Below are 21,128 nucleotides of genomic sequence, written 5' to 3'. Positions count from 1 at the left end.
TATCACGGAATGCCTTTTATGATCAATCCATACACAGCTGACCTTCCCTACTCTGCATTTGCATTTGTAGCAGCAGATTTTAAGTTTTGGGAAGTGCCACTCTGATTTTGGAGAGGAGAATTGAGTATAGGACTCCCATTCTAGAAGCCTTTGTCTCCTGGGCCTTTAGAATACATGTCTTTCGCTAAGTCCCCCTTCCTCCCCCATCACACAATGGGATATGGAGTATGAGGAGTTCTTGCCCTTGCAAAAAGAGGATCCTTGGCTTGAGGCAGACTCACCTGAGCTAAGGTATTCCCTGCATTTCCAGATCTTTGAGTAATGCAATCTTTTCCGAGACCCTGAGCTGTTACTACAAGGAGATGATAGTGTCTTATTGTAGCTCAGTCTCCAACTTCCTTCCAAATGCCATACTTGTTCTACAATTCATTGATTACCCTTGGCCCCGGTGGTGGGGTCAGGGCTGCTGTTAATGCCCCAAAATATTATTAATGATTATAAGGAGTAGTTGCAATGTACAGGAAAGTAGTCACCAGGTTCCCTGCATGCAGAAACTACAAGGATTCCCACTCTATGAGTTTCTGCTTTTGAAGCTATGTAAGCCACAGATTAAGCCAACCTTTCTATTAGCTGCTTCTGACTCATGGTGATCCCTTGTGCAATGGGTTTGGACTGTTGTGAGCCATAGGCTGGCTTTTGGAAGTTGATTGCCAAGTCTTTCTTCCTAGTTCCTTTTAGTTTGGAAACTCTGCTGATGTCTGTCATAGCAACACAAAAGACCCACTGACAGATGGGTGATGGCTCTGCATGAGGTGCATGGGCTGGGGATTGAACCCAGTTCTCCTGCATGGAAGATTAGAATTCTACCACAGACCCACCAAATGCCTTTAAATCAGCCTCATATACTAACATCTACAGCTGCAGTTGCTGGCAGAAATATAATCATTTACAAGTTCCGTGTGCATATTGGCTTGTGATTTGCAGTAAGGTTTAGTAATTTGATAAATTTACCAAGTTATTTACAAATCATGAAGAAATTACCATAAGACTCATTTGCATAGACCATGTAAACTTATCCATGTCTCAATTTCTATGCAGTGATTATACAAAGAAGCCCTCAAATGGCAAGAGCAGTAATGGGATTGGGCATCTGTGAGACTTAACCTTGTCCTTGCTCTGAGAGCACAAGTGGTTGTGACATCAATAAAAATCATTTGAATGCCACATCCAGAGTAGAGGAGTCATGTCCTGCATTGTGAGCTCAAAGATGGATGGTGTCTATAATTTATCGTTCTTTGACACTCCTCTTTTGTCATATAATAGGGATCAACCTTGGACATAAAGCTTCTCAAATTTTTATTTTTTCTTCCTTGTTGTCATTGCTGATGATTGTGCATCTGTGTCTGGGTCTGTTCTTGTTCCCACCTTTCTTGTTGCCTGTCCTTCCCAGCCCCCAACATCGCCCGTGTACCTAATCCCACTATACGTACCCATAAGCACCCACATGTTCTCACATACACTCCAGTAGCAGTTATTAAGTATAAATAAAGATAGGATAGAAAACATGAAAATCAGACTGATGATTAATAAGAAATGAAGCTGATGACAAATTGAAAGTGAAAGAAAACCGATGAGTTTGTCTGGAAGTAAACCAACCTCCTCGTTTGAGCGATGAAAGCTAGTGTTTGGGGGCTTCTAATTCAGCAGTTTGAAAGTTGCCTTCATTCATATGATTATGCTGCTGTCTTGGTTTGCGAGTCTGATGTGGTGGTGGTTTCAGATCTGTTGTGCAAGCCCTCTCTTCTGTTTGCAGGTCAACAACAATGGAGTTGTTTCCTTCAATGTGCTGGTCAGCCAGTTCACACCAGAGTCCTTTCCCCTGACGGACGGGAGGGCCTTCATTGCCCCATTTTGGGCAGATGTGCACAATGGAATTCGAGGCGAGATCTATTACAGAGAGACCATGGATCCCATCATCTTGAAAAGAGCCACCAAGGACATCAGGAAGTACTTCAAAGACATGGCAACCTTCTCTGCCACTTGGGTTTTCATTGTGACGTGGGAGGAAGTCACGTTTTATGGAGGGAGCAGCACCACGCCTGTAATCATTCCAACTTCCCTTTTCCACTTCATATTCTGACCCCTAATTCTTGCCTCATTCCACTACCCTCAAGCAATCTAATTGTTAGAGGGGAGGGGAGTCAGTTGCCTTGAGTTAAACTAATGAGCCTTGCCACCCACTTTCCGGGCAGCAGAGGGAAATATCATACCTAACCAGTCCAGTCAGCCGTAATATTTCAGATGTGTCACCTTATCACAAATCATTATGAATGTCTACAAAGAACGCCTCAACCATTTTCTTGCAACCAGTAACATTCTTGATTGGCTGAAGCGTGACTGAGGCATTGAGACTTTATAATGAAGGGCAACATAATACCCCAAAGGCACTTTCTTCTTGACAGGGTCACAAATACCTCTCTCTCCATCACCAATTTCCACTTTTAAAACAAAACAAAACAAAACAAAAAAAAAACACAACCAAAACCTGGTAGGAAGAGAAAAGCAGGGTGCTGGATTTGGTGTAAATGGCCTGGTTCATTGCATTACAAATGACTGTTGTTGTTGTTGTTGTGGTGACCAGGTTGAAATTCCACATATTTGATGTTCATTAGAGTGGGCAGTTAGAAAATGTCAAGAATAAAGTTTCAACATCTGCTCTGAAATCCCAAATGAGCAGTCAAATAAAAGTCAGATATGAAAGACTATTGCCAGCAATATGGTAGGGATAATCAACTTTCTACACAAAGGAGCAGGATGTATTTTTCACAGAAGCCTGCAGCTTGCCTGGGTGACAATGGAAGTGGAGAGCTTTGAAGTCAATAGACTCTGTACAATTTCCAGTAAGCAGTCCACCAAAATCACCCCGCTGAGTCAATCCAGGCCTCTGTGACTCTACAGGACAAGGTGAAACTGCTTTGTTAGGTTTCTGAGACTATAAATCCTAATAGGGACAGACTGCCTCCTCCTCCTACTTAGCAAATAGTGGGTTTGATCTGTTGACCTTTCAGCTAGCAGCCTAACACTTAATCCACTATGCCATCAAGGATTCGCTCCAGTAAGCAAAGACACTTCAGAAACTGCCTTCTGAGTCCTAAAAGTTCTTTCCAATTCCATCTGTTTTCCAATTGCCTTGGCGATGAGTCAGTGGTTTAGGGGTGGAACAGAAGCTGCTGAGGGAGAGGCAGAGGTGGAGAAGTGCTGCGCTTGCAGTTCGCAGCTGCAACACAGTAAGCACATTGGATTTTAGCACCTTCTGCCCAGAGTATCAAGAAGCACTTTATCGCTAAAAGGTTTTGTAGAACAGAAAGACACAAGTGGCTGCATTGGCTGGAAGCAACCTCTAAAGAAGCATACGTTTCCCTCTGTCATGTTATGGATTGCTAACGACTCCTTGGATGATGTTTTATGTCCTTTAAGCCTCATACCTTACAACGTTAGAATGCAGGATGCCAGCAATCGATAAATTTTAGTGTCAAGGGGAAAAAAGAGAGAAGAAATGCCCATCAAATGCTGACCACCATTTTTTTTTTTAAATTTCCATTGGCAGTAAAAGTGGCAAGATAATTTAGGTACTTTCTGGTTTATGCTTCGGAGTACATTTCTGGGCTGGGTGAGAACTTTCTATGAAGATGAATGAGGCAACATCTAAGTGCCCTGAGTTCCTTGGACAAAAGAGATATAATCCTGTAGAGGGGTACAGTGTCCATTTCTAGTCTTTACATGGGCCCCAACCTTGTCTATCACCCATTGTCCCAGGTTTCTCCTTTTATCTAGAAACACACGTCGTCAAGCAAAATAAACACCGTGCTGGAGGGACCATTGCTGTTAGCTGCGGTTAAGTAGGCTTCCAGCTCATGGCGACCCCGTGCACAAGGAGATCGCACTGTTGTGGTCCATGAGGTTTACACTGGCTGATTTAGGGAGGGAGATAGATTACCAACTCTTTTGTTATTCTGTCTTCATCTGGAAGCTCCTCTGAGACCTGTTAGTATCCTCATAGCACACAAGCCTTCAGTGGCAGACAGATGGTGGGTGTCCATGACGGGCACTCATTGGGAATCAAACCCAGCTCTCTGCACAAAAGGCAAGAATTCTACCATTGAACCACCACTGTCCCTTGTCAGAAAACCTCATGGAAACTCAATAGAGAGGGGAGGGGAAGAAGATCTATTTGCTGAAGAGAGACAATTACTGAGGGCTTACTTCATGCTCAGCATTGTCGAGAGCTATTTTTGGAAGTCAGTCAACCCTCACAAAAGTGTTCCATGATATGTATCTCCACTTTAAAGATGAAGAAACTGACCCTCGGTTAAGTAAGGTATTCAAGTGGCAAGTGCAGGAATTCTACCTCAGAAAAGGAGGAGCAAGGAGCTGTGGTGGTGAAGGGAGTTACGTTACTGGCTGCTAACCAAAAGGTCAGCCGTGCAATCCACTAACTGTTCAGCAGGAGAAAGATGGGCCGTCTCTTCCAGTAAAGATTTATGGCCCCGAAAACCTGGCAGAGAGTGTCTGTGAGTCGGAACCACCCCGAAGCAGTGAGGTGAGTTTGGGCTGAAGAGGCAGAGCAGCAGTTCAAGCAGTTTCTGAACTCGAAACCTTGAACCTTTTCTTCAGCTGCCACCTCCACATAACATATATCCTTTCACATATAATGGAGGTTTTCAAGAAGTGAAAAGATGTAAAATCCAGAAGAATCTTAAAACTTGTGTTTACAGAGGGGTATGTGATGGAGAGAGGGGGGGGAGACATGGGAATGAATATTGTTGTTGAGAGTCACCTCTGGAATGTTCCAGGGATGGCTGGCTTGGTTTGAAGGAACTTTTAGGATCAGAACTGGGCTGCTCTAGAGATGTGCTTGGAGCAAAGATGTTCCTCTAGAAGGAATTCGCTTCCTGAAGGGGGAATCCAGGTTCAGTATTTGTGTGGCCTTGATTTTGCTCCTGTCTGTTGGGCCTGACCCTTCCAGGGACCTGCTAGTAATCCAGAGGTGGCCGCTCACTCGTTTCTGTGACCCACTTTCCACTTCTGTTTGAAACGGGCTCAAGAATGAAGGCATCTACCTGGTCAGCTTTATCATAAACACCATCGACTGTGGAAGAACGGAGCTTGAGGAGAGAGAAAGTTCTGCTGTACAAAAAGAAACTTTTCTTTACTTGGATCCTGTCTCCTTCCAAGGGACTGTCTAGGATGGGGAGATTTGGGGCTTCCAAGATCCTCTACCCAGTTTGATTACACAAGATAAGGATTTGGGTCTTCCTCTGGGGCTGGCACAGTGTGTTAGCCAGGATAGTATCAGGCAGCAGGGGAATGCTGGGTCTGAATGGGAAAAGGTCAGTGTTGTCTCTCTTTTTAACTCTATATTCATTTTAATTTCCTGAAAACATGCATCAAAGACCAGGGACAAGCAAAGGGAAATAGTAAGGATGGAATATGTTAGGGCTTACTTCTCAAGATTTCACACACGGTTCTGGATTAGTCTGTGATGCCAGAGTACGAAGTAGTGGACTGTGCACTCTGGCTGGAGCCCTGAATTCTGTTGCTGGGTCACTGCGACATTTCTAGAAATTCAATGCAGGATTCTGTCTTAGCCGTAAGATGGGAATGGGGGAAAGAAAATAGCCTAGCTCAGGATTGGGCGAAGACACAGATGAGCATTGAGAATTTTGCAGACATAAATGCTCAATTAGAAGAGCAATTTCTCCCCACAAAGTGCTTTTTAAAAATCACTTTCCCATTTCCATTTGAAAAGGGGGAGACATCTCATCAAGATTAGTTGTGTTCTTCCAGGAAGAGGGAGAACATGATCCTTATCGCCACTTTAGTCACATCGACTAGCATTTGCTTGCTCTTCTCCCCTGACCCCAGCCAGCCTGAGGAACAGAGCTGGCCTGTCCACAGCTCCCAGAACGAGGGTTTGCCTCCCTTTCTCCCCGGCTTGCGGTTTCCTGTAGTTTATGCTCATGCTGCCATCTATAGGTGCTCTCGTATCATCACAAGTTTAGGATTGTTCTATCTCGCTGAAGTCGGAGATGTAAGAGAGACGCTGAGTCAGACTCTGGGTTTTCTCAGGCAATTCCTCTTTCAGATGCACAGTTCCACAGGTCTTGCTTTTCCCCACCAGCGGCGAGAACAGAGTCAGAGATGAAGCAGATCTGAGGGTCTGGCCGCTCAGCTCTGAGATGTTTGGGAGCTGGAAGGGGCCTGGCTCAGGGCAGCTGCAGTAGGGAAGAGGGCCTCCTGGGAAGTCTGGTTCATGAAAACACCCCTTTTCACTCTGTAGGTGAACACTTTCCAGGCTGTTCTGGTCTCTGATGGCTCCTATACATTCACCCTCTTCAATTACTATGAAATTAACTGGACCACTGGAACCGCGAGCGGCGGGGACCCCCTGACGGGTCTCGGTGGCGTCATGGCGCAGGTAGGTGGCTTTTGGTTTCCTCCTCTTGCCGATTTTGAAGTCACCGCAACTCTGAGCTGATGTTACTCGGCTTTCTGTAGAGAATGTCAGCAGCTTTTAACCAGAGACGTGCATCTGATCTTTAAGTGGGCTGCCTGGCTGGGGTTGCCCACCTTGGATACTGTGCAGGGCAGTGTGTGTGGAGGGGGTACTAATCAGGTTTTTCACACCCAGAATGGTGTCCTCTCCCCCTTACCAAAGATCCTGGGGAAAAGGGGTCTCTCTGCTTGGAGGCATGCAAGATTCTGAAAAGGAAATGTTTGGTCACGTGAACTAACAGGGTTGGTGCCTGTGCTCAGAAGTCCTGACTGACTTTTCTGCTTCAGGCAGGATTTAATGGTGGAAACCTCACCAATTTCTTCAGCCTCCCAGGGTCGAGAACCCCTGATATTGTGAATATCCAAGAGACCACAAATGTCAACGTTCCAGGCCGCTGGGCTTTTAAAGTTGACGGGAAGGAAATTGACCCAGCCAATGGCTGCACCTCCAGAGGTAAAGGCTTTTCCTCTTCTCTCTGGCAAAGCATAGTTTGCTTAGTTGAGATTGACAGGCAGGCTTTTAAGCCATGGGGGCGGACGCGTTCCTGATGCCTTACTCTTTTGACATCTCTCAGCTGGGTAATGGAGATCAAGGTAATTTTAGCATGCACATTCATCACTCCGGGAGCTGAAACCTTGCATTTGCTCCACTGTGGGTTTTTACATCCTCTCCTGGGTTCTAAGCACACTCCCTGCTCTCAACAGCCCCAATGTCAACCATGGGCCTGTGTCGTTACTTAACCAGAGGGGACAGAAGGAAACCCTCCTGTTTAACATTATTTCTGTTGTTGTTGCTGCTACCGTTTCCCCTTTAAATCTCTCTTCTCATCTTTACACTTGCTCTGCCATCTGCACTTTGTAAATCCACAGGAGTGGGCGACTTTGGAGTATCGCCAAGTCCTATGAGGGTAAATCAGTATTTCCAAGCACAACTAGAAAGAAAGAAAATGTATAGACTTTGGGGTAGCTTCTGTCCTCAAATCCTCCTAGCAGCCTCAAAACATCCAGGAATTTGGGGGGAATCAAAGCAGGCTCCAGGGCTCTATGAACAAGCTGTCACTGAACCTCAGTGGGTTTCCTTTAGATGTGTATCAGAAGTTTGGCGCCTTCTCTGAACTATCAAAACCTCTTTGAATGTGCAAAGCAGTCCAGGACTCTCACAGGATCAACCTGGTTTGTGGATTCCAGTTTTTTAGGAGCCCCAAAAGTGTTCAGGAAACACAATTTCTGTTAATTTCTCTTCTTCCTGGATTTATATAACTAGATGCAGGAAATCCATCAGTCCATTTGTCTGTCTATCCATTCACCTATCAAGCCACTCATCTAGCCGCCCATCCATTCATTAATTCATCTATTGATTAATTCATTCATCTCTCTCAGCTTTCCAGTGAACATTTTGAGGATTCCAGCTAGATGCCAACTACTGTTTTAGGTGCTGGAGGTGAAGGTGTCCCCAGTGCCACTCCTGTGGCGGAAGGACAGTCGCAGGGACAGTGATGACACAGGTATACTGTGATGGACATGAGTAGGGTGCTGTGGAAGCATGAGGAAAGGTCCTAGGGAAAGTAAGTGGACTGAGTGTTTCTAGACCTCTAGGAAAACCTTGGGTTGGGAGGAGGGTTTCAGGGAGTCTCTTCCGCTCAACTGATAGAAAGCATAGGCTGGTGACTTGTACATATTGGCAGCTCCTGGAGGCCACATTTTCTCTCTTGATTCGGCTTCAAATTGCTAAATATCCCCAAAAAGCCATATTCATGTGATCTGAAGTGCCTGCACCTTCTGCCACCATGTTCCTCGCCCTCTGCCTCTGCTCTTTAAAAAAGGTTGTTTGTGAAGGTGATCTCCCTAGCATGTCTCTGTGGTCTCCTCAAAGTCCCTCATGTTCAGAATAGCAGATAACTATCAGAGGTATCAAAATGGAGCAGAAAAAGCTAGTTCCAGAGTACACCAATATTTCATGTGCCCTCCTTCTTTATAGAGTGAAAATGCAGCATCACTTAAAGCCTGTGAAGGACACCAAGAAATGCTGCATTATCTTTCTCTCCCCACTGTAGCCTGGACTAAGTTACAGACTCTTACCAGATGCCTCCTCGCCTTTGTCCTGGCATTACAGAGCTGACGGGAGGTGGCCCTTCAACATAAGTGCCCAGCAAGGGCCTCTCACCTGGGTCCTGGGAATGAAATGCTGTGATAATGGGAAGCATTGGCTGGCAGAGTGGAGCGGTTGGCCAGGCGCCAGCTGTATACAAAGTCTCTACTTTGACTTCATTCTTTGCCTCCTGAGTTATGGGTTTGGGTTTCATAGACAGGACAAATTCAATATCCTGATACAGACTGCTGTGCATTTTTATGTACCACGAGGCATCTATCAATCTAATGAGATGGGGAGTTGGCCTGGGTTGTAGCAGGGGAAGTCTTGCATGGAGCTGGTTTATTATATCATCATTTCACAAACAAAATTATCTCACCGAGAGTCTACCTTTGGGTCCAAACCTCCTCTATTCAAAGATATTTCCCTCTCATTTATGGGAAGAATGAAAAAGCAGAAACTAGAAATTATGCCAAGCGGAGGCTGTTACAATATATGCAGCCCTGGACTAGTGCCAAAGAACATTGAGAATGGAGGGGCCTCCTTTAAGGATGGATGCATCCAGCCTACTGGGAATGTGAAGACATCTATTATCCCATTTTGGGGGCTTATTCTCAGCAGATAGGAAACAATTGCCTGTTGAGACATAACTGCTCCTGTTAGACGGATGCAGGAAAGACAATTACAGAGGCACCTGTGACTTCGGCTTGGACTAACCTGTAGCCTGGTGCTGCTGTTCCCTAGATGTAATGTTTGCTTTATGCAAATGTGAGAAATCTTAGCCAGTCCTTTGCAGACTACATTCATTCCAGGTGCATGATAGTACTTATATTAATGTGTCTGTGGTAATCTCCTCTTTAGACTACCTTGATTTAGAAATGCTTCTACTTCTATCAGTGTAGGCCAGGTTTTTAAAACTACACTGATTCCTATGAGACAGGGATGAAAAAAAGAGCACTCTTCCCATTTTATAGAGAAGGAAAACTGAGATTTATGGAAATTACGTCAATGGCATTTGAAAGTGAGCTGCAGAATTGTTACCATTGGCCTGCGCTTTTGGCCTCCAGCTTCATCCAAAGATGAACACAAAGTTCTAAGACCAGATGACTAGACATGCTGTTTTTCCACAGAAATTGATGTCACTTTTTTTAAGGAAGGGTTCATTTTTCAGGAAAATCGTCTCAAAGATTCAGTATCCATGAAATAAATACTAGTTTGTATTTTAAAACTGAGCAACCATTTTTCCATCTTTTCCATTGCCCTGTTACTGTTACTGTGTGCTGTTGAGTCATCTAAGACTCACGATGACACTTGGAACTACGGATCCGAACCTTGCCCTATCCTATGCCACTCACAATCTTCGCCTGGCTCAAACTCATTGTTAAAATCACTGTGTCAACCCATCTCATTAAGGGTCTTCTTCTTTCTCTTACCTCCACCTTTCCAAGCATGATTTCTTTTTCCAAGGGCTGTCTCCGCCTGACAACATGTCCAAAGTATATAAGACAGAGTTTCACCATTCTTGTTTCTAAGGAGCAGCCTGGTTGCACTTCCTCCAACATGGATTTGTTTATTCTTTTGGCAGTCCATGGAACATTCAACACTCTTTGCCAACACCATAGTTCAAAGGCATTTATTCTTTTTCTGTTACCTTTATTCATTGTCCAACTTTGAGATCTATAGGAAACAATTGAAAACTACAACGAGTTGTATCATCAGATGCACCTTAGTCTTTAAATTTCCATCTTTGCTCTTTGACCACTTGGAGAGGTCTTTGACAGCAAATTTTCCTAACTGTCCTATATTTGTCAAATAGTTCTATCTGAGCTCTAGTGGCCCAGTGCGTAAAGAGCTGCACTGCCAACCAAAGGGCAGGCAGTTCAAATCTACCAGCTATCCTCTGGAAAAAGATGATCAGTCTCCTCTCATGTGAGTTATATTGTTGTTATGTGCCGTCGAGTCACCTGTGACTCATAGCGACATGATATATACAGCAGCCCTAAACCCTGCCCTATCCTGTGCCAATCTCACTGTCTCTGACACACCTACCCCCATTACCTTAGTCACTGAATCATCCACCTCATAGAGGGTTTTCCTCTCCTGTGCTGTCCCTCCCCACCATCCTCACAAGCATGATGTCCCTCTCCAAGGACTGGTCCCTCCTTGCAACATGTCCAAAGAATGTCAGATGAAACTTCAGAATCCTTGCCTCCAAGGAGCAGCCTGGTTTCACCCTCTCTAGGATGAACTTGTTTGTTCTCCTAGCAGTCCATGGTATATTCAATACTCTTCTCCAATACTATAGCTCAAAGGCATCAATTCTCCTTCTGTCATCCCTAATCATTGTCCAGCTCTTTGATGCATAGCAAATGATAGCCTTTGAAAACCCGCTGAAGAGTCAGCTATAAATCGGTTCACCCTTGATGGCAGTGAGCTGAGCTTGAGCTCTGTGTGGTAGACAATGAAAGAAGAATGGGGCATGGACATGGCCTAGGGCAAGAGAAAAGGCAGTGCACACAAAAGCCTTTAAAGGAAGGGCTTCAGTGTAGAACCTAATGTTTCCAAATATGCCAAGCCAGAGCTCAGGTCTTTACAGAATCTTCTAGGATGCCTGGAATTTATTCCCATGTATCTGCCTCCTTTTCTGGCACATTGTAGCCCCTCAGCATATGTATGTTGTGTGAATAAATGTATTAACAAATATTGGGCAAATAAATAGCCTTGCTGAACTAACTAGGTGAGTTTGGTCTTTCTGAACACTCTTCCACCCACTCCTAAAAGGGAAGAAATAATGCCTCTCCCATGAATTAAAGATTAGGTGCCTTTTCCTTGAGTGAGGATTTGCTCCTCAGCCGTGGAAGTGATAATGCAGCGGTGTATCTGAGAACCCAGGCTTTGATTCTGTCTCCCTAATGAGTTGTTGCGTGATCCTGGATAAATTAGTCAACTCCTCTTACGTCACTTGTAAAAATCCTGACACAGGGTTCTTGGCTGCCCTTAAATGGTACAATGCCAGGTAAGCATTTAGCCCTCTGCCTGGCACAGCGAGTAAATGCTCAATAAATGCTGGCTCAATGTCATTCTTCCCCAGGACAGTTTCTTCGGCGAGGAGAGGTGTTCTGGGATGACCTGAATTGCACCATCAAGTGCCGCTGTTTGGACTTCAACAATGAGATCTACTGCCAGGAGGCCGCATGCAGCCCCTATGAGCTGTGTGAACCCAAAGGCAAATTCTTCTACTGCAGCCCCGTGGAGACCAGCACGTGCGTGGTGTTTGGGGAGCCACACTACCACACTTTCGATGGCTTCCTTTTTCACTTCCAAGGCTCCTGTGCTTACCTGTTGGCCCGACAGTGCCTGCAGACATCCAGCCTTCCCTTCTTCAGCGTGGAGGCCAAGAATGAACACCGTGGGGGCTCTGCGGTCTCCTGGGTGAAGGAGCTGTCTGTGGAGGTGAATGGCTACAAGATCCTCATCCCTAAAGGAAGCTATGGGAAAGTCAAGGTGAGCTGCTCTGCTCCCTTCACAGGGAGCTGGAGACTGCAGCCTGGGATGACCTCCCCAGGTCTCCTGGCTCTGCTGTCTGGCTCTCCACTGCACCAATGAGACGTGTGGCTCTTCCTGCCCTGCGGATATCTTAGGGGAAACATTTTGTAGGCCTAAGTTTATTTACACAAGAGTTAATCTAAGCTGCCTCTCCTTGATAGGTCCAACTTCATTTTAAAGTCCAATTTTCATTCTCAGTTCTCTCATCAACACTGGGATACAGACACACAGACATACACACACACGCTCAGAAACACAGACACACTCATGCATTGACACAGAGCTCAGAATGACTGAAAAGAGAGGCAAGGCTAATTTCCCAAGCAGTTGGCCTGCACAGTGGCAGGCGTGGGACCACGTCCTGGAGATGATGTAAACACAGTGTTGTTATCTGTCATCCAGCTGGCTCCCACATTGTGGCAACTGTGTCCAGTAGAGTGAAATGGTCCCCAGTCCAGCACTGTCCCATGATAAATTGTAAGTGGAATCATTTTGGTCCATGTGGTTTTCACTGGAAGCAAACCTCATCTCCCACTTGGGATGTAAGAATTCCATCAGTGAGCCATCAATGTCTCAAATCAAGCATCTTGTGTGCTGCCCAGAGAGAAACAACTCATAGCTGACCCTTCAGTGGGTTTTCAGAGGTTGTAAATCACATGGGAGGAGATTGTTCATCTTTTTCCTTCTGAGCAGCTGGTGGATTCGAACCACATGCCTTCACCACTAGGCAGTGCTGCTCTTTACCCTGGGTCACTAAATCTCCATAACCCAAAAGTAGTTGTTGCTCCCTTAACTCAATTTGGCCTTTGATTATCAGCCATGGATATACCTCCCCCTGCCCTGTATTATTTTCCCAAAAGCTACCATTCCCAAAAGCTAAACTGTGTCAAACAATCTAGACCCACATTTTCCCTGGATGAACTCCAAACTGATGTTTCCAGAGGCCGCAGTCGGGCAGACATTTGGGCCAGGTGGGTTACTTCTTTAGTGAGGCCTGGTGATTCTAGAAAAGTTTAGCCCACATGTGCCTGACCCAAGTGGAACCCTCAGCTCTGGCCTAGAAACAGAGGAACTGGGGCCACTGGTGGGCTGTTTAGTATGTGCAAATGATTCCTATCACTGCCACCTGGATTTCAAGCAGGGGCATGGACAAAAGAAGGAGAGAAAACAGCCTCTAGCAGCTAGAAATTTGTGAGCCCAGTTTTCATAATATTAATGAAGACTTTGTTGCAATCATGTATTTATTCACGCAATAATAACCGGGACCAAAGGGGTTGATTGCTGCAAGGCGTTGCCATCCTTAATCCCCATGCCTGGAGGTCATTATGGAGATTACAAACCAGAACTGATGCCAAGTTCAGTATTCCTTTCCTAACTGGCGTTGTAGCTTTAATTGATGGAGCATGTCCAACCAAAGGCAGAACTGAGGAACTCATTGGCCTTTTTTCTGGCTCTGCCTTTCCCAGGTCTGCACAGTTTAGCAATCTCGTAATTAGAAAAGTGAGCTATTACTGGAGTTGACATGCCAATTTGCCTGTTATTTGGTTAGTCTCTCTGGGGACAGCTCTGCATATCAAGTGAGAGTGAAAAGTGAGGGTGCAGACGTTTGGAGTTTTCCCTTTTCAATTCACATTGTGCTATTGTGAGGAAGACCAAACCAGTTGCTACTGAGTCACGTCCAACTCCTCAGGACCCCGTATGTGCCAGAGAGGAACTGTGCTCTTTAGGGTTTTCAATGCCTATGGCTATTTGGAAGCAAGTTGCCTGGTCTTTATTCCTTGGTGCCTCTGGGTCATTTTGAACCCCTAACTGGTTAGCAGCCGAGCACATTAGCTGTTTGCACCACCTAGGGAACTTCCTTGTAGATAGTTTAACATTTTAAACTCAGAAGATTTCCATCATCTTTCCCCTCCTTTTGGGTTTTGTAGAGATGTGTCTGATATCTGTAGCTGCACAAGAAAGGCTTTATGCCTTATTTCTACTTTTTCATTTTGATTAAAATTATTCTTCACTCACTCACAGTCAGGCTTCCTTTTTTTTTTTCTTTCTTCCTTTTTAGCAGGGAAGGGACGCTGTCATTTCTTTCAGGCCTAGGAGCCCTGCTAATTTTGCGAGGCTGCTCTATCGTCCAGGCATAGGGCACGGATTCCTCAATTTTCTGTAGCGACGGGGAGATGTGGATATGAATGTAAATGTTTCAGAAAGAAAAGGTTTTGTGACTCCAACTGCAAGCTAACAATGGCTTCCTTTTCTTTTTGCCAAATGGCTTCCAAGCTCCTCTGAATACACCTGCTTCCTGCCGGAGAGGGTAGACTCCTGGGCCAGGGTGAAGCCGGGACGGTATGGGGGCAGGACAGAGTGCAGGAAGGAAGGCCAGCTTTCTCAGAGACGCCGCACCAGGCCAGGAAGGGCCACTAAGATCTGCTCTTCCACACGGCAGCTACCCTTTCTCCAACCCCTTCTCCATATGAGGGGCTTGGAATCTGGGTTCTGTATAAAGATTTTTTTTTCCCTTTGAACTTGTACAAGGAGCCCACAGTTTAGGATCATAGCTGCTAATGGGGGCCAGCCAGCATATCTAAAATCCAATTTCATGAAATGATTCTTTCTAGCTGATACTGGTTTTCATAGTTTTTCCCCATTCAGCCTGGGATGTTTAATATTATCTGATGGAAAACTTGCCAAGCTGTGCAGTACAAGGTGACTGAGAGGTCAGATTCTGTGGTCACAAACCACAACAAGGTTGTTCACTCTTTAAATAACCCTTCGTCTGTGGAATGAGGGCGATTGTATCTAGAAGACAGGGTACTTGCGATGTAGTCTAGACTTAGGGCTGGAATGGGAGTGCTGGGGAGCAGTAGAGAGACAGAGACCGTGACCTGGATCCTGGCCAGTGGCATCAACTGTCAGCTGCAAGTCTGTAGGCCGTGGGTTCCATTTCCTCATTGGCACAAGGAACTTTGTCAGGTTGTTATGAGGATGAAATACAATGACCACATGCACAGTACCTGGTGTGGCCCCTGGCACATCTTAGGCACTGGGTCTGCACTGGCCCTGAACAGCCTTCCTCACCCTGAACCTCTTCAGCTCTATGGCCCTACTTCTGTGACATTTCTGCTCTCTTCTAACCTGGCTGCTGCCAACATCCTGGGAGAGAGATTACTGATGAGGTAAATGGGAGGAGAAGAGAAATCAGAGAGGCGAAGCTAATCAGCTGTTGGCTAATCAAGAATTGATTCTACTAATTAAGGAATGAAATAAGAAATCATGAAGTGTTGGAACTGAGGTCCTTTGGAGCGACTACTCCAGGCACTGTGGGGTATAAGGATAGTGACTCTGGAATCTGTGGTTCAAATGGAGACACCTGTGAGAGCAAGCAGATGGCAAGACTGTGAATGATCAGGACAGAAAGGAAGGTGTGAAGTGGGCTCAGCCTAGGTGTAAGACATTGGGCTGATCAAGTCAAGGTGGGCTAGACCTGTTGGGAAAACAGAGATGGGACTGTTACAATATCCAGATGATGTTGTTGCTGTTGCGTACTGCTGAGTCAGAACCAACCCATAGCAGACCCTCTGGCAGGTTTTCAGAGGCAGTTAAATGCAGCGGAGGAGATTGCCCACTTTTTTTTCTGCAGAGCAGCTGGTAACCTCGAACTGCTTGCCTTTGGGATTGCAGTGCAGCTTCTTGCCATTAGGCCACCAAAGCTCCCTATCCAGATAGAGTGTACCCCCTAGATTTGTTTCTGGTTAGCTATACCTTAAGTGAGAAGAGAGGAGGACTCTCAGTAATTGATATTTGGCATTTAAAAATAGTACCATCCTTTAGGGAGCTCTGGTGGCCTAATGAGTAGGGAGTTGTGTTGCCAACCCAGAGGAAAGTGGTTCAAACCCACAAACAATTCCTCAGAAGAAAGACAGTCTCCTCCCATGTGATTTACAGCCTCTAAAAACCCACTAGAGGCTCAGCTGTGAGTTGGTTCTTACTTGACGACAATAAAAAACATCAACCTTTGGGAAGATTCCACTTTCTACATCTCAGCACAGGACATTTGTACAATGAATATACTTGCTAGCTGGCATGCCTTTCTTGTTGTTGTGTGCCAACCAATATGAGTTGGAGCCAATCCATAGCTGACTTTCCAGCAGGTTTTCAGATGCAGTTAATTACACAAGAAGAGATTGCCCATCCTTCTTCCACAGAGCAGCTGGTAGATTCAAACTGTGTTCTTTCGGGATTGCAGCACAGATTCTTACCACTAGGCCACCAGAGCGCTCACCTTTATTCGATAACCTTCTGCCTATTAAATGAAGATAAATGAATCAACTCCTAGTTGGTTGATTCCTCCCCCTTTTGGTCTAATTCTTTGCAGAACAATTTATTTTGCCAGCCTATTTTTTGTGTGTCCTTGTCCCCATTAAGTCTTAGTAATCTCTGGAGACAGAATTGCACTTGATGTCTGCAATGGTGATTCTTGGAGAGATGTGTGGACAATCGGTTTCTTTTTAATAATTCAGAAAGTCCAGACAATGGTGGCATTTTAAGACTTTTGTCCTTCTTGTGTTCCAGAGCTCAGTTTCGCTCCAGGTCAGCTTGGAATACTTGTGTGTATTTAACAGTCATGTCCAGCTAGGAACATTCTAGACTTGTCCTTCCATTTGGTCCACAAATATTAGTGTCTGTTGGTGCTAGACACGTTACGTGTGTAAATAAAATTCATTCCCTCTGCTGGGATTTATTAGCCACCTATTCATAAAAGCGAGACCACCTGAGGCCCATCCTCAATTCCTCATTTCTCCTGCTCCTCAGAGCCTTAACTGCTGTGTCCTGCTGAGTTTACTCTGTATAATAGTTCTGCATAATAGTCCCATCATTATCTAGTTTTGTTCCTCTGACTCCTAGGCCCCCTGGGCTCTTGCAGCACCAACCTATTTGGTTTCTCAGTTTCTAAACTTTTCCATTTTTAATATATCCCACCCATGTTGGCTGGAATTTTGCTGTTGTTGCCAAGTGACTATGAGTCATAGTGACCCTACAAACAACAGATCTGAACTTTGCCCTGACCTTGAACATCCTCATGATCTGTCATGCTGAAGCCTGTTGTGATGGTCATGGTGTTAATCTGTTTCTTTGATGGTCTTCCTCTCTTTTGCTGACCCTACACCTTTCCCAGCATAAAATCTCTCTCCATGACTGTTTTCTCCTGAAAATAGCTCAAAGTAAGTGAGACGAAGTTTCCCCATCCTGGCCGCTAAGAACACTCTGGTGATACTTCCTTCAAGAGAGATTTGTTTGTTCTTTCGGCAGTCCATAGGACTTTCTAAAATGCAGCCATCACTCTGGCTAGAATGGGCTTTTTAGGGTACAAATGTCACTATGCCACAATCTCACTTTAGATTCTTAAGATACTTAAGATTCTTCAGGAGCTCTCCCTACAGAAATAGAAATCCAAGCTTTGTTTATTTGCCTGTTTTGGAACATATCCTAAAAGCTCCTCTAATACCAGAGCTAGCACATCAAAAAGCCAGAATAGTACTTCTAAAACACAACTCGGATCATGTAAGTCTTTTGCCCTAAACACCCCTGGCTGTGTCTCGTTCAAAGTAAAAGTCTGGACAATGGTCCACAAAGGCTCTGACATCACTGGCTGCTGTCTTTTCCTGGCCCTCTGTTTCAGCCATACTAGCCTTCCTCGCATGCCGAGAACACCTGGCACCCCCCACCGGAGCCTGGGGGTTCTCTCTAGAACAGTCTCAGTCTTGGCAAACACATAACTGGCTGCCTCATCTGAATGTCGCTTTCCAGCTGAGTCCTCCCTTACTACACAATTTAAGATTTAAACTCTTTCCCAGGACTCCTATCCACACTCCCTGCCTTATTGCTCTCCATAACACTTTCATGATATGACATGATATGATATGATATGATATGATATGATATGATAAAAGAAAAAATAGTTGCTGTCAGGTTTATGCGTCAACTCTGCTATATAGAGGTTTTTGTTACTAATTCTTCAGAAATCTATCACGAGGCCTTCCACCTAGTGTGCTTCTGGGGAAGCTTGAACTTTTAACCACTGAAGGACTCCACGATATAATTTTACTTCCTTACAAGGTAACTTGTGGTTGCTGTGAAGCTGAGCACTGTGACACTGATGTGTCAAATGTGATAATGGTTACCCATGGCGGACAGTGTTTGGTGGAGCTTCCTGATTAAAACAAGCTTGGAAGTAGGAGTGGCATCCACTTCTGTAATAGCTTACCTCCAGAAACCCTATGAAACTGGGGAAAGGATGAAAGTCACACAAGTATTGAGGACTTTCGTTTATAGGGGCTCTCTGAGTTGCCTATCACTCGACGGCACTTAACAACAACAACAACATCATATTGTATATTACCGATCTCTCCAGCTAGAATGTGAACTCTATAAACAAAAATTTTGCCTGTTTGGTTCACTACTGGTCCTCAGCCCTGAGAACAGTATTTGGCACACAGAGTAAGCTAAAATAAAAACATGTTGACTTTTCTGTGTCTCCAGCTTTATCTTTGGCCATCTCTCTCTGCAGCCCACTGACACCCCAATGGCTATCCTAATCCACATGCACCTCTTTCTGACCTCCTTGCCTTATTCCCTTGTCCTGGAATTCCCTACCCTTCTATTCTTCCTTTGTCTCTTTTTAAAAATGCATGTTACACTCAACCAAAACCCAAACCCACTTTCAGGATATCAGTTACGACTTGTAGCAACCCTCCACTGCAGTGTCCATCTTTGAGGGAGGAGAGGGCCCACTCTCTCCCCTGGCGCGGCTGGTGGATTTGAACCTTTCATCTAGGCTACCTTTCTCTACAAAGTCTCAGCTGACACCTTCTCCCACCGGACTTGGTGTTTATTCACTGACCACAGCGACCACAGTTTATTCACCCACAGCGACCTTTAGTCTCCCTGCTAAAATAGCATATGATAACTTTTTATCTGTGTCCTTCTTCCCTTAGAGCTAGACATTCCTTGAAAGGCAGAGCCAAATCTTTTTTTCATCTTTTGCTTCGCAACACCTAACATAGTGCTTGGTACCCAGTAGGTTTTCAAGCATTTTGTTTTCCACCTGTGACTGAGTAAATGATTTGCCATAGTGGTGGTAGCGAGGAAGTTAGAGGGTGAGACACTCAGAGAATAGCACCAGGGTGGCCCCCCATGGCTATCTGTGTCCAACAATTTATATCCCTGATTCAGCTGGGAGGAATGGTCAGAGGAGGTTAATGGCCATGCAAGAAATTAACTTAGAGGGATGAATGGAGGCGGATGGAGCTCTAATCTGTCAAGAAAATACTAGAGCCTGGAGGCAGGTAGGAAGGGTTGACACCACCTGGTCACAGAGGACCCTCTGGGCTATGGTGACTAATGGTGGCCCCAGAAATGCCAAGCCCATCACTGTTGGAACACACAGAGCTCAGCCTGAGCTCTAGGGCTTCCCCTGCAAGCCTTTTCCTTGGTAGAAGAACCCTCACCCATTGGAGCAGACATTTTGGGGGGGCTACTCTCCCTGCACCATTGAGTTGCTTTGCCTCCTCTCCTGACCTCTGCTGGAAAGTCTTGCCCTGGCACCTGCTCACCTGCCTTTTACTGTTACTGTTGTTGGCAGGTTAATGACCTAGTGACTTCTTTGCCCGTCACCTTAGAATTGGGGGCGGTGAAAATCTACCAGAGTGGCATGTCTACTGCCGTGGAAACGGATTTTGGGCTCTTAGTGACGTTTGACGGCCAGCACTATGCCTCCATTTCCATCCCAGGCTCCTATATAAACTCCACTTGTGGGCTCTGTGGGAACTACAATAAAAACCCACTGGACGACTTCCTGCGCCCGGATGGCAGGCCAGCCATGTCTGTGCTGGACCTGGGAGAGAGCTGGCGCGTCTACCACACCGACTGGAAGTGTGACTCCGGCTGTGTGGACAACTGTACCCAGTGTGACGCGGCCACCGAGGCCCTCTACTTCGGCTCTGACTACTGTGGCTTCCTCAACAAGACAGACGGCCCACTGTGGGAGTGTGGCACTGTGGTGGACCCCACGGCCTTCGTCCACAGCTGCGTGTACGACCTGTGCAGCGTGCGGGACAATGGCACGCTCCTCTGTCAAGCCATCCAGGCCTACGCCCTGGTGTGCCAAGCCCTCGGCATCCCAATTGGAGACTGGCGAATCCAGACTGGGTGTGGTAAGCTGGCATCCCATCCACGTGAAAGGCCTCACCTGTGCAGGGGGCAGGGATAGGGTTTCTGGGCTCTTCAAAAACACCCCTGGTAAGACAAATTGCCCAAGGGAGGCTAAGTTTGAAATATGACAAGTCACAAAAGAATGAGCTGTAAGCCGATCTTTACTTTTTCTCTACCCAATGTCATAGCTGGAAAATGAGAACCTGCTAATTGACATTAAGTGGTCCGGAAACATGGTGAGCAGAACAGGAATCCTCAGTCAGGGCACTCCCCATAGCAGAGAAGGCTGGCCCTGAGTCAAGTGAGCAGCGGGCTTTCACCAACCTGTGGGCAAATACTTCCCCACTGGAGCCTGCAGTACTTGTTCCTTGTGCTTTCCCCCCTAGTTTCAGATTATTTCAGGGTTTATGTCCTTGTTGTCAAAGCATTCCTCTGACTTCCCTGCTAGAAGAAATAAAAAGTGTTTTCTATTTAAGTCTACCACTAACACAGCCTGTTTCTGAAATACTGACTCGTTAGGGAAAGTTCTCACTCTGTTAGGAAACCCAGTTCCTTTTGAATTACACTTGTGTGTTAAGCATTTTTATACTACTTTGTTCTCATATTTTTTTTCTTCTCCTTTCTCTGATTTAAATCTCTCTTCCTTCGGCTAGCTGTGGAAATGATCCAAACAAGCCAACAACAAACAGCCTCTTTGAATTTTGTTGGCCTTCTGGCCCTTGGTTTTCTCCAT

At 45.6% G+C, this 21,128-nt stretch overlaps 1 protein-coding gene across 1 annotated transcript in view; it reads left to right on the top strand.

Moving 5' to 3' along the window:
- TECTA (tectorin alpha) overlaps positions 1 to 21,128 on the top strand; it is a 90,541-nt gene that overhangs the window by 5,181 nt on the left and 64,232 nt on the right. The window contains exons 3-7 of the mRNA XM_006895633.1: positions 1,814 to 2,101; positions 6,341 to 6,478; positions 6,844 to 7,009; positions 11,736 to 12,148; positions 19,827 to 20,397. Coding sequence (XP_006895695.1) covers positions 1,814 to 2,101; positions 6,341 to 6,478; positions 6,844 to 7,009; positions 11,736 to 12,148; positions 19,827 to 20,397 — 1,576 coding nt within the window. The remainder of the gene's footprint in view (positions 1 to 1,813; positions 2,102 to 6,340; positions 6,479 to 6,843; positions 7,010 to 11,735; positions 12,149 to 19,826; positions 20,398 to 21,128) is intronic.

Source organism: Elephantulus edwardii, unplaced genomic scaffold (genome assembly GCF_000299155.1).
Source record: "Elephantulus edwardii isolate Elephantulus edwardi_28Jun2011 unplaced genomic scaffold, EleEdw1.0 scaffold00171, whole genome shotgun sequence".
NCBI lineage: Eukaryota > Metazoa > Chordata > Mammalia > Macroscelidea > Macroscelididae > Elephantulus > Elephantulus edwardii.
The sequence above is the reverse complement of the archived record's forward strand: the minus strand, read 5'-3'. Positions and strand labels throughout refer to the sequence as shown.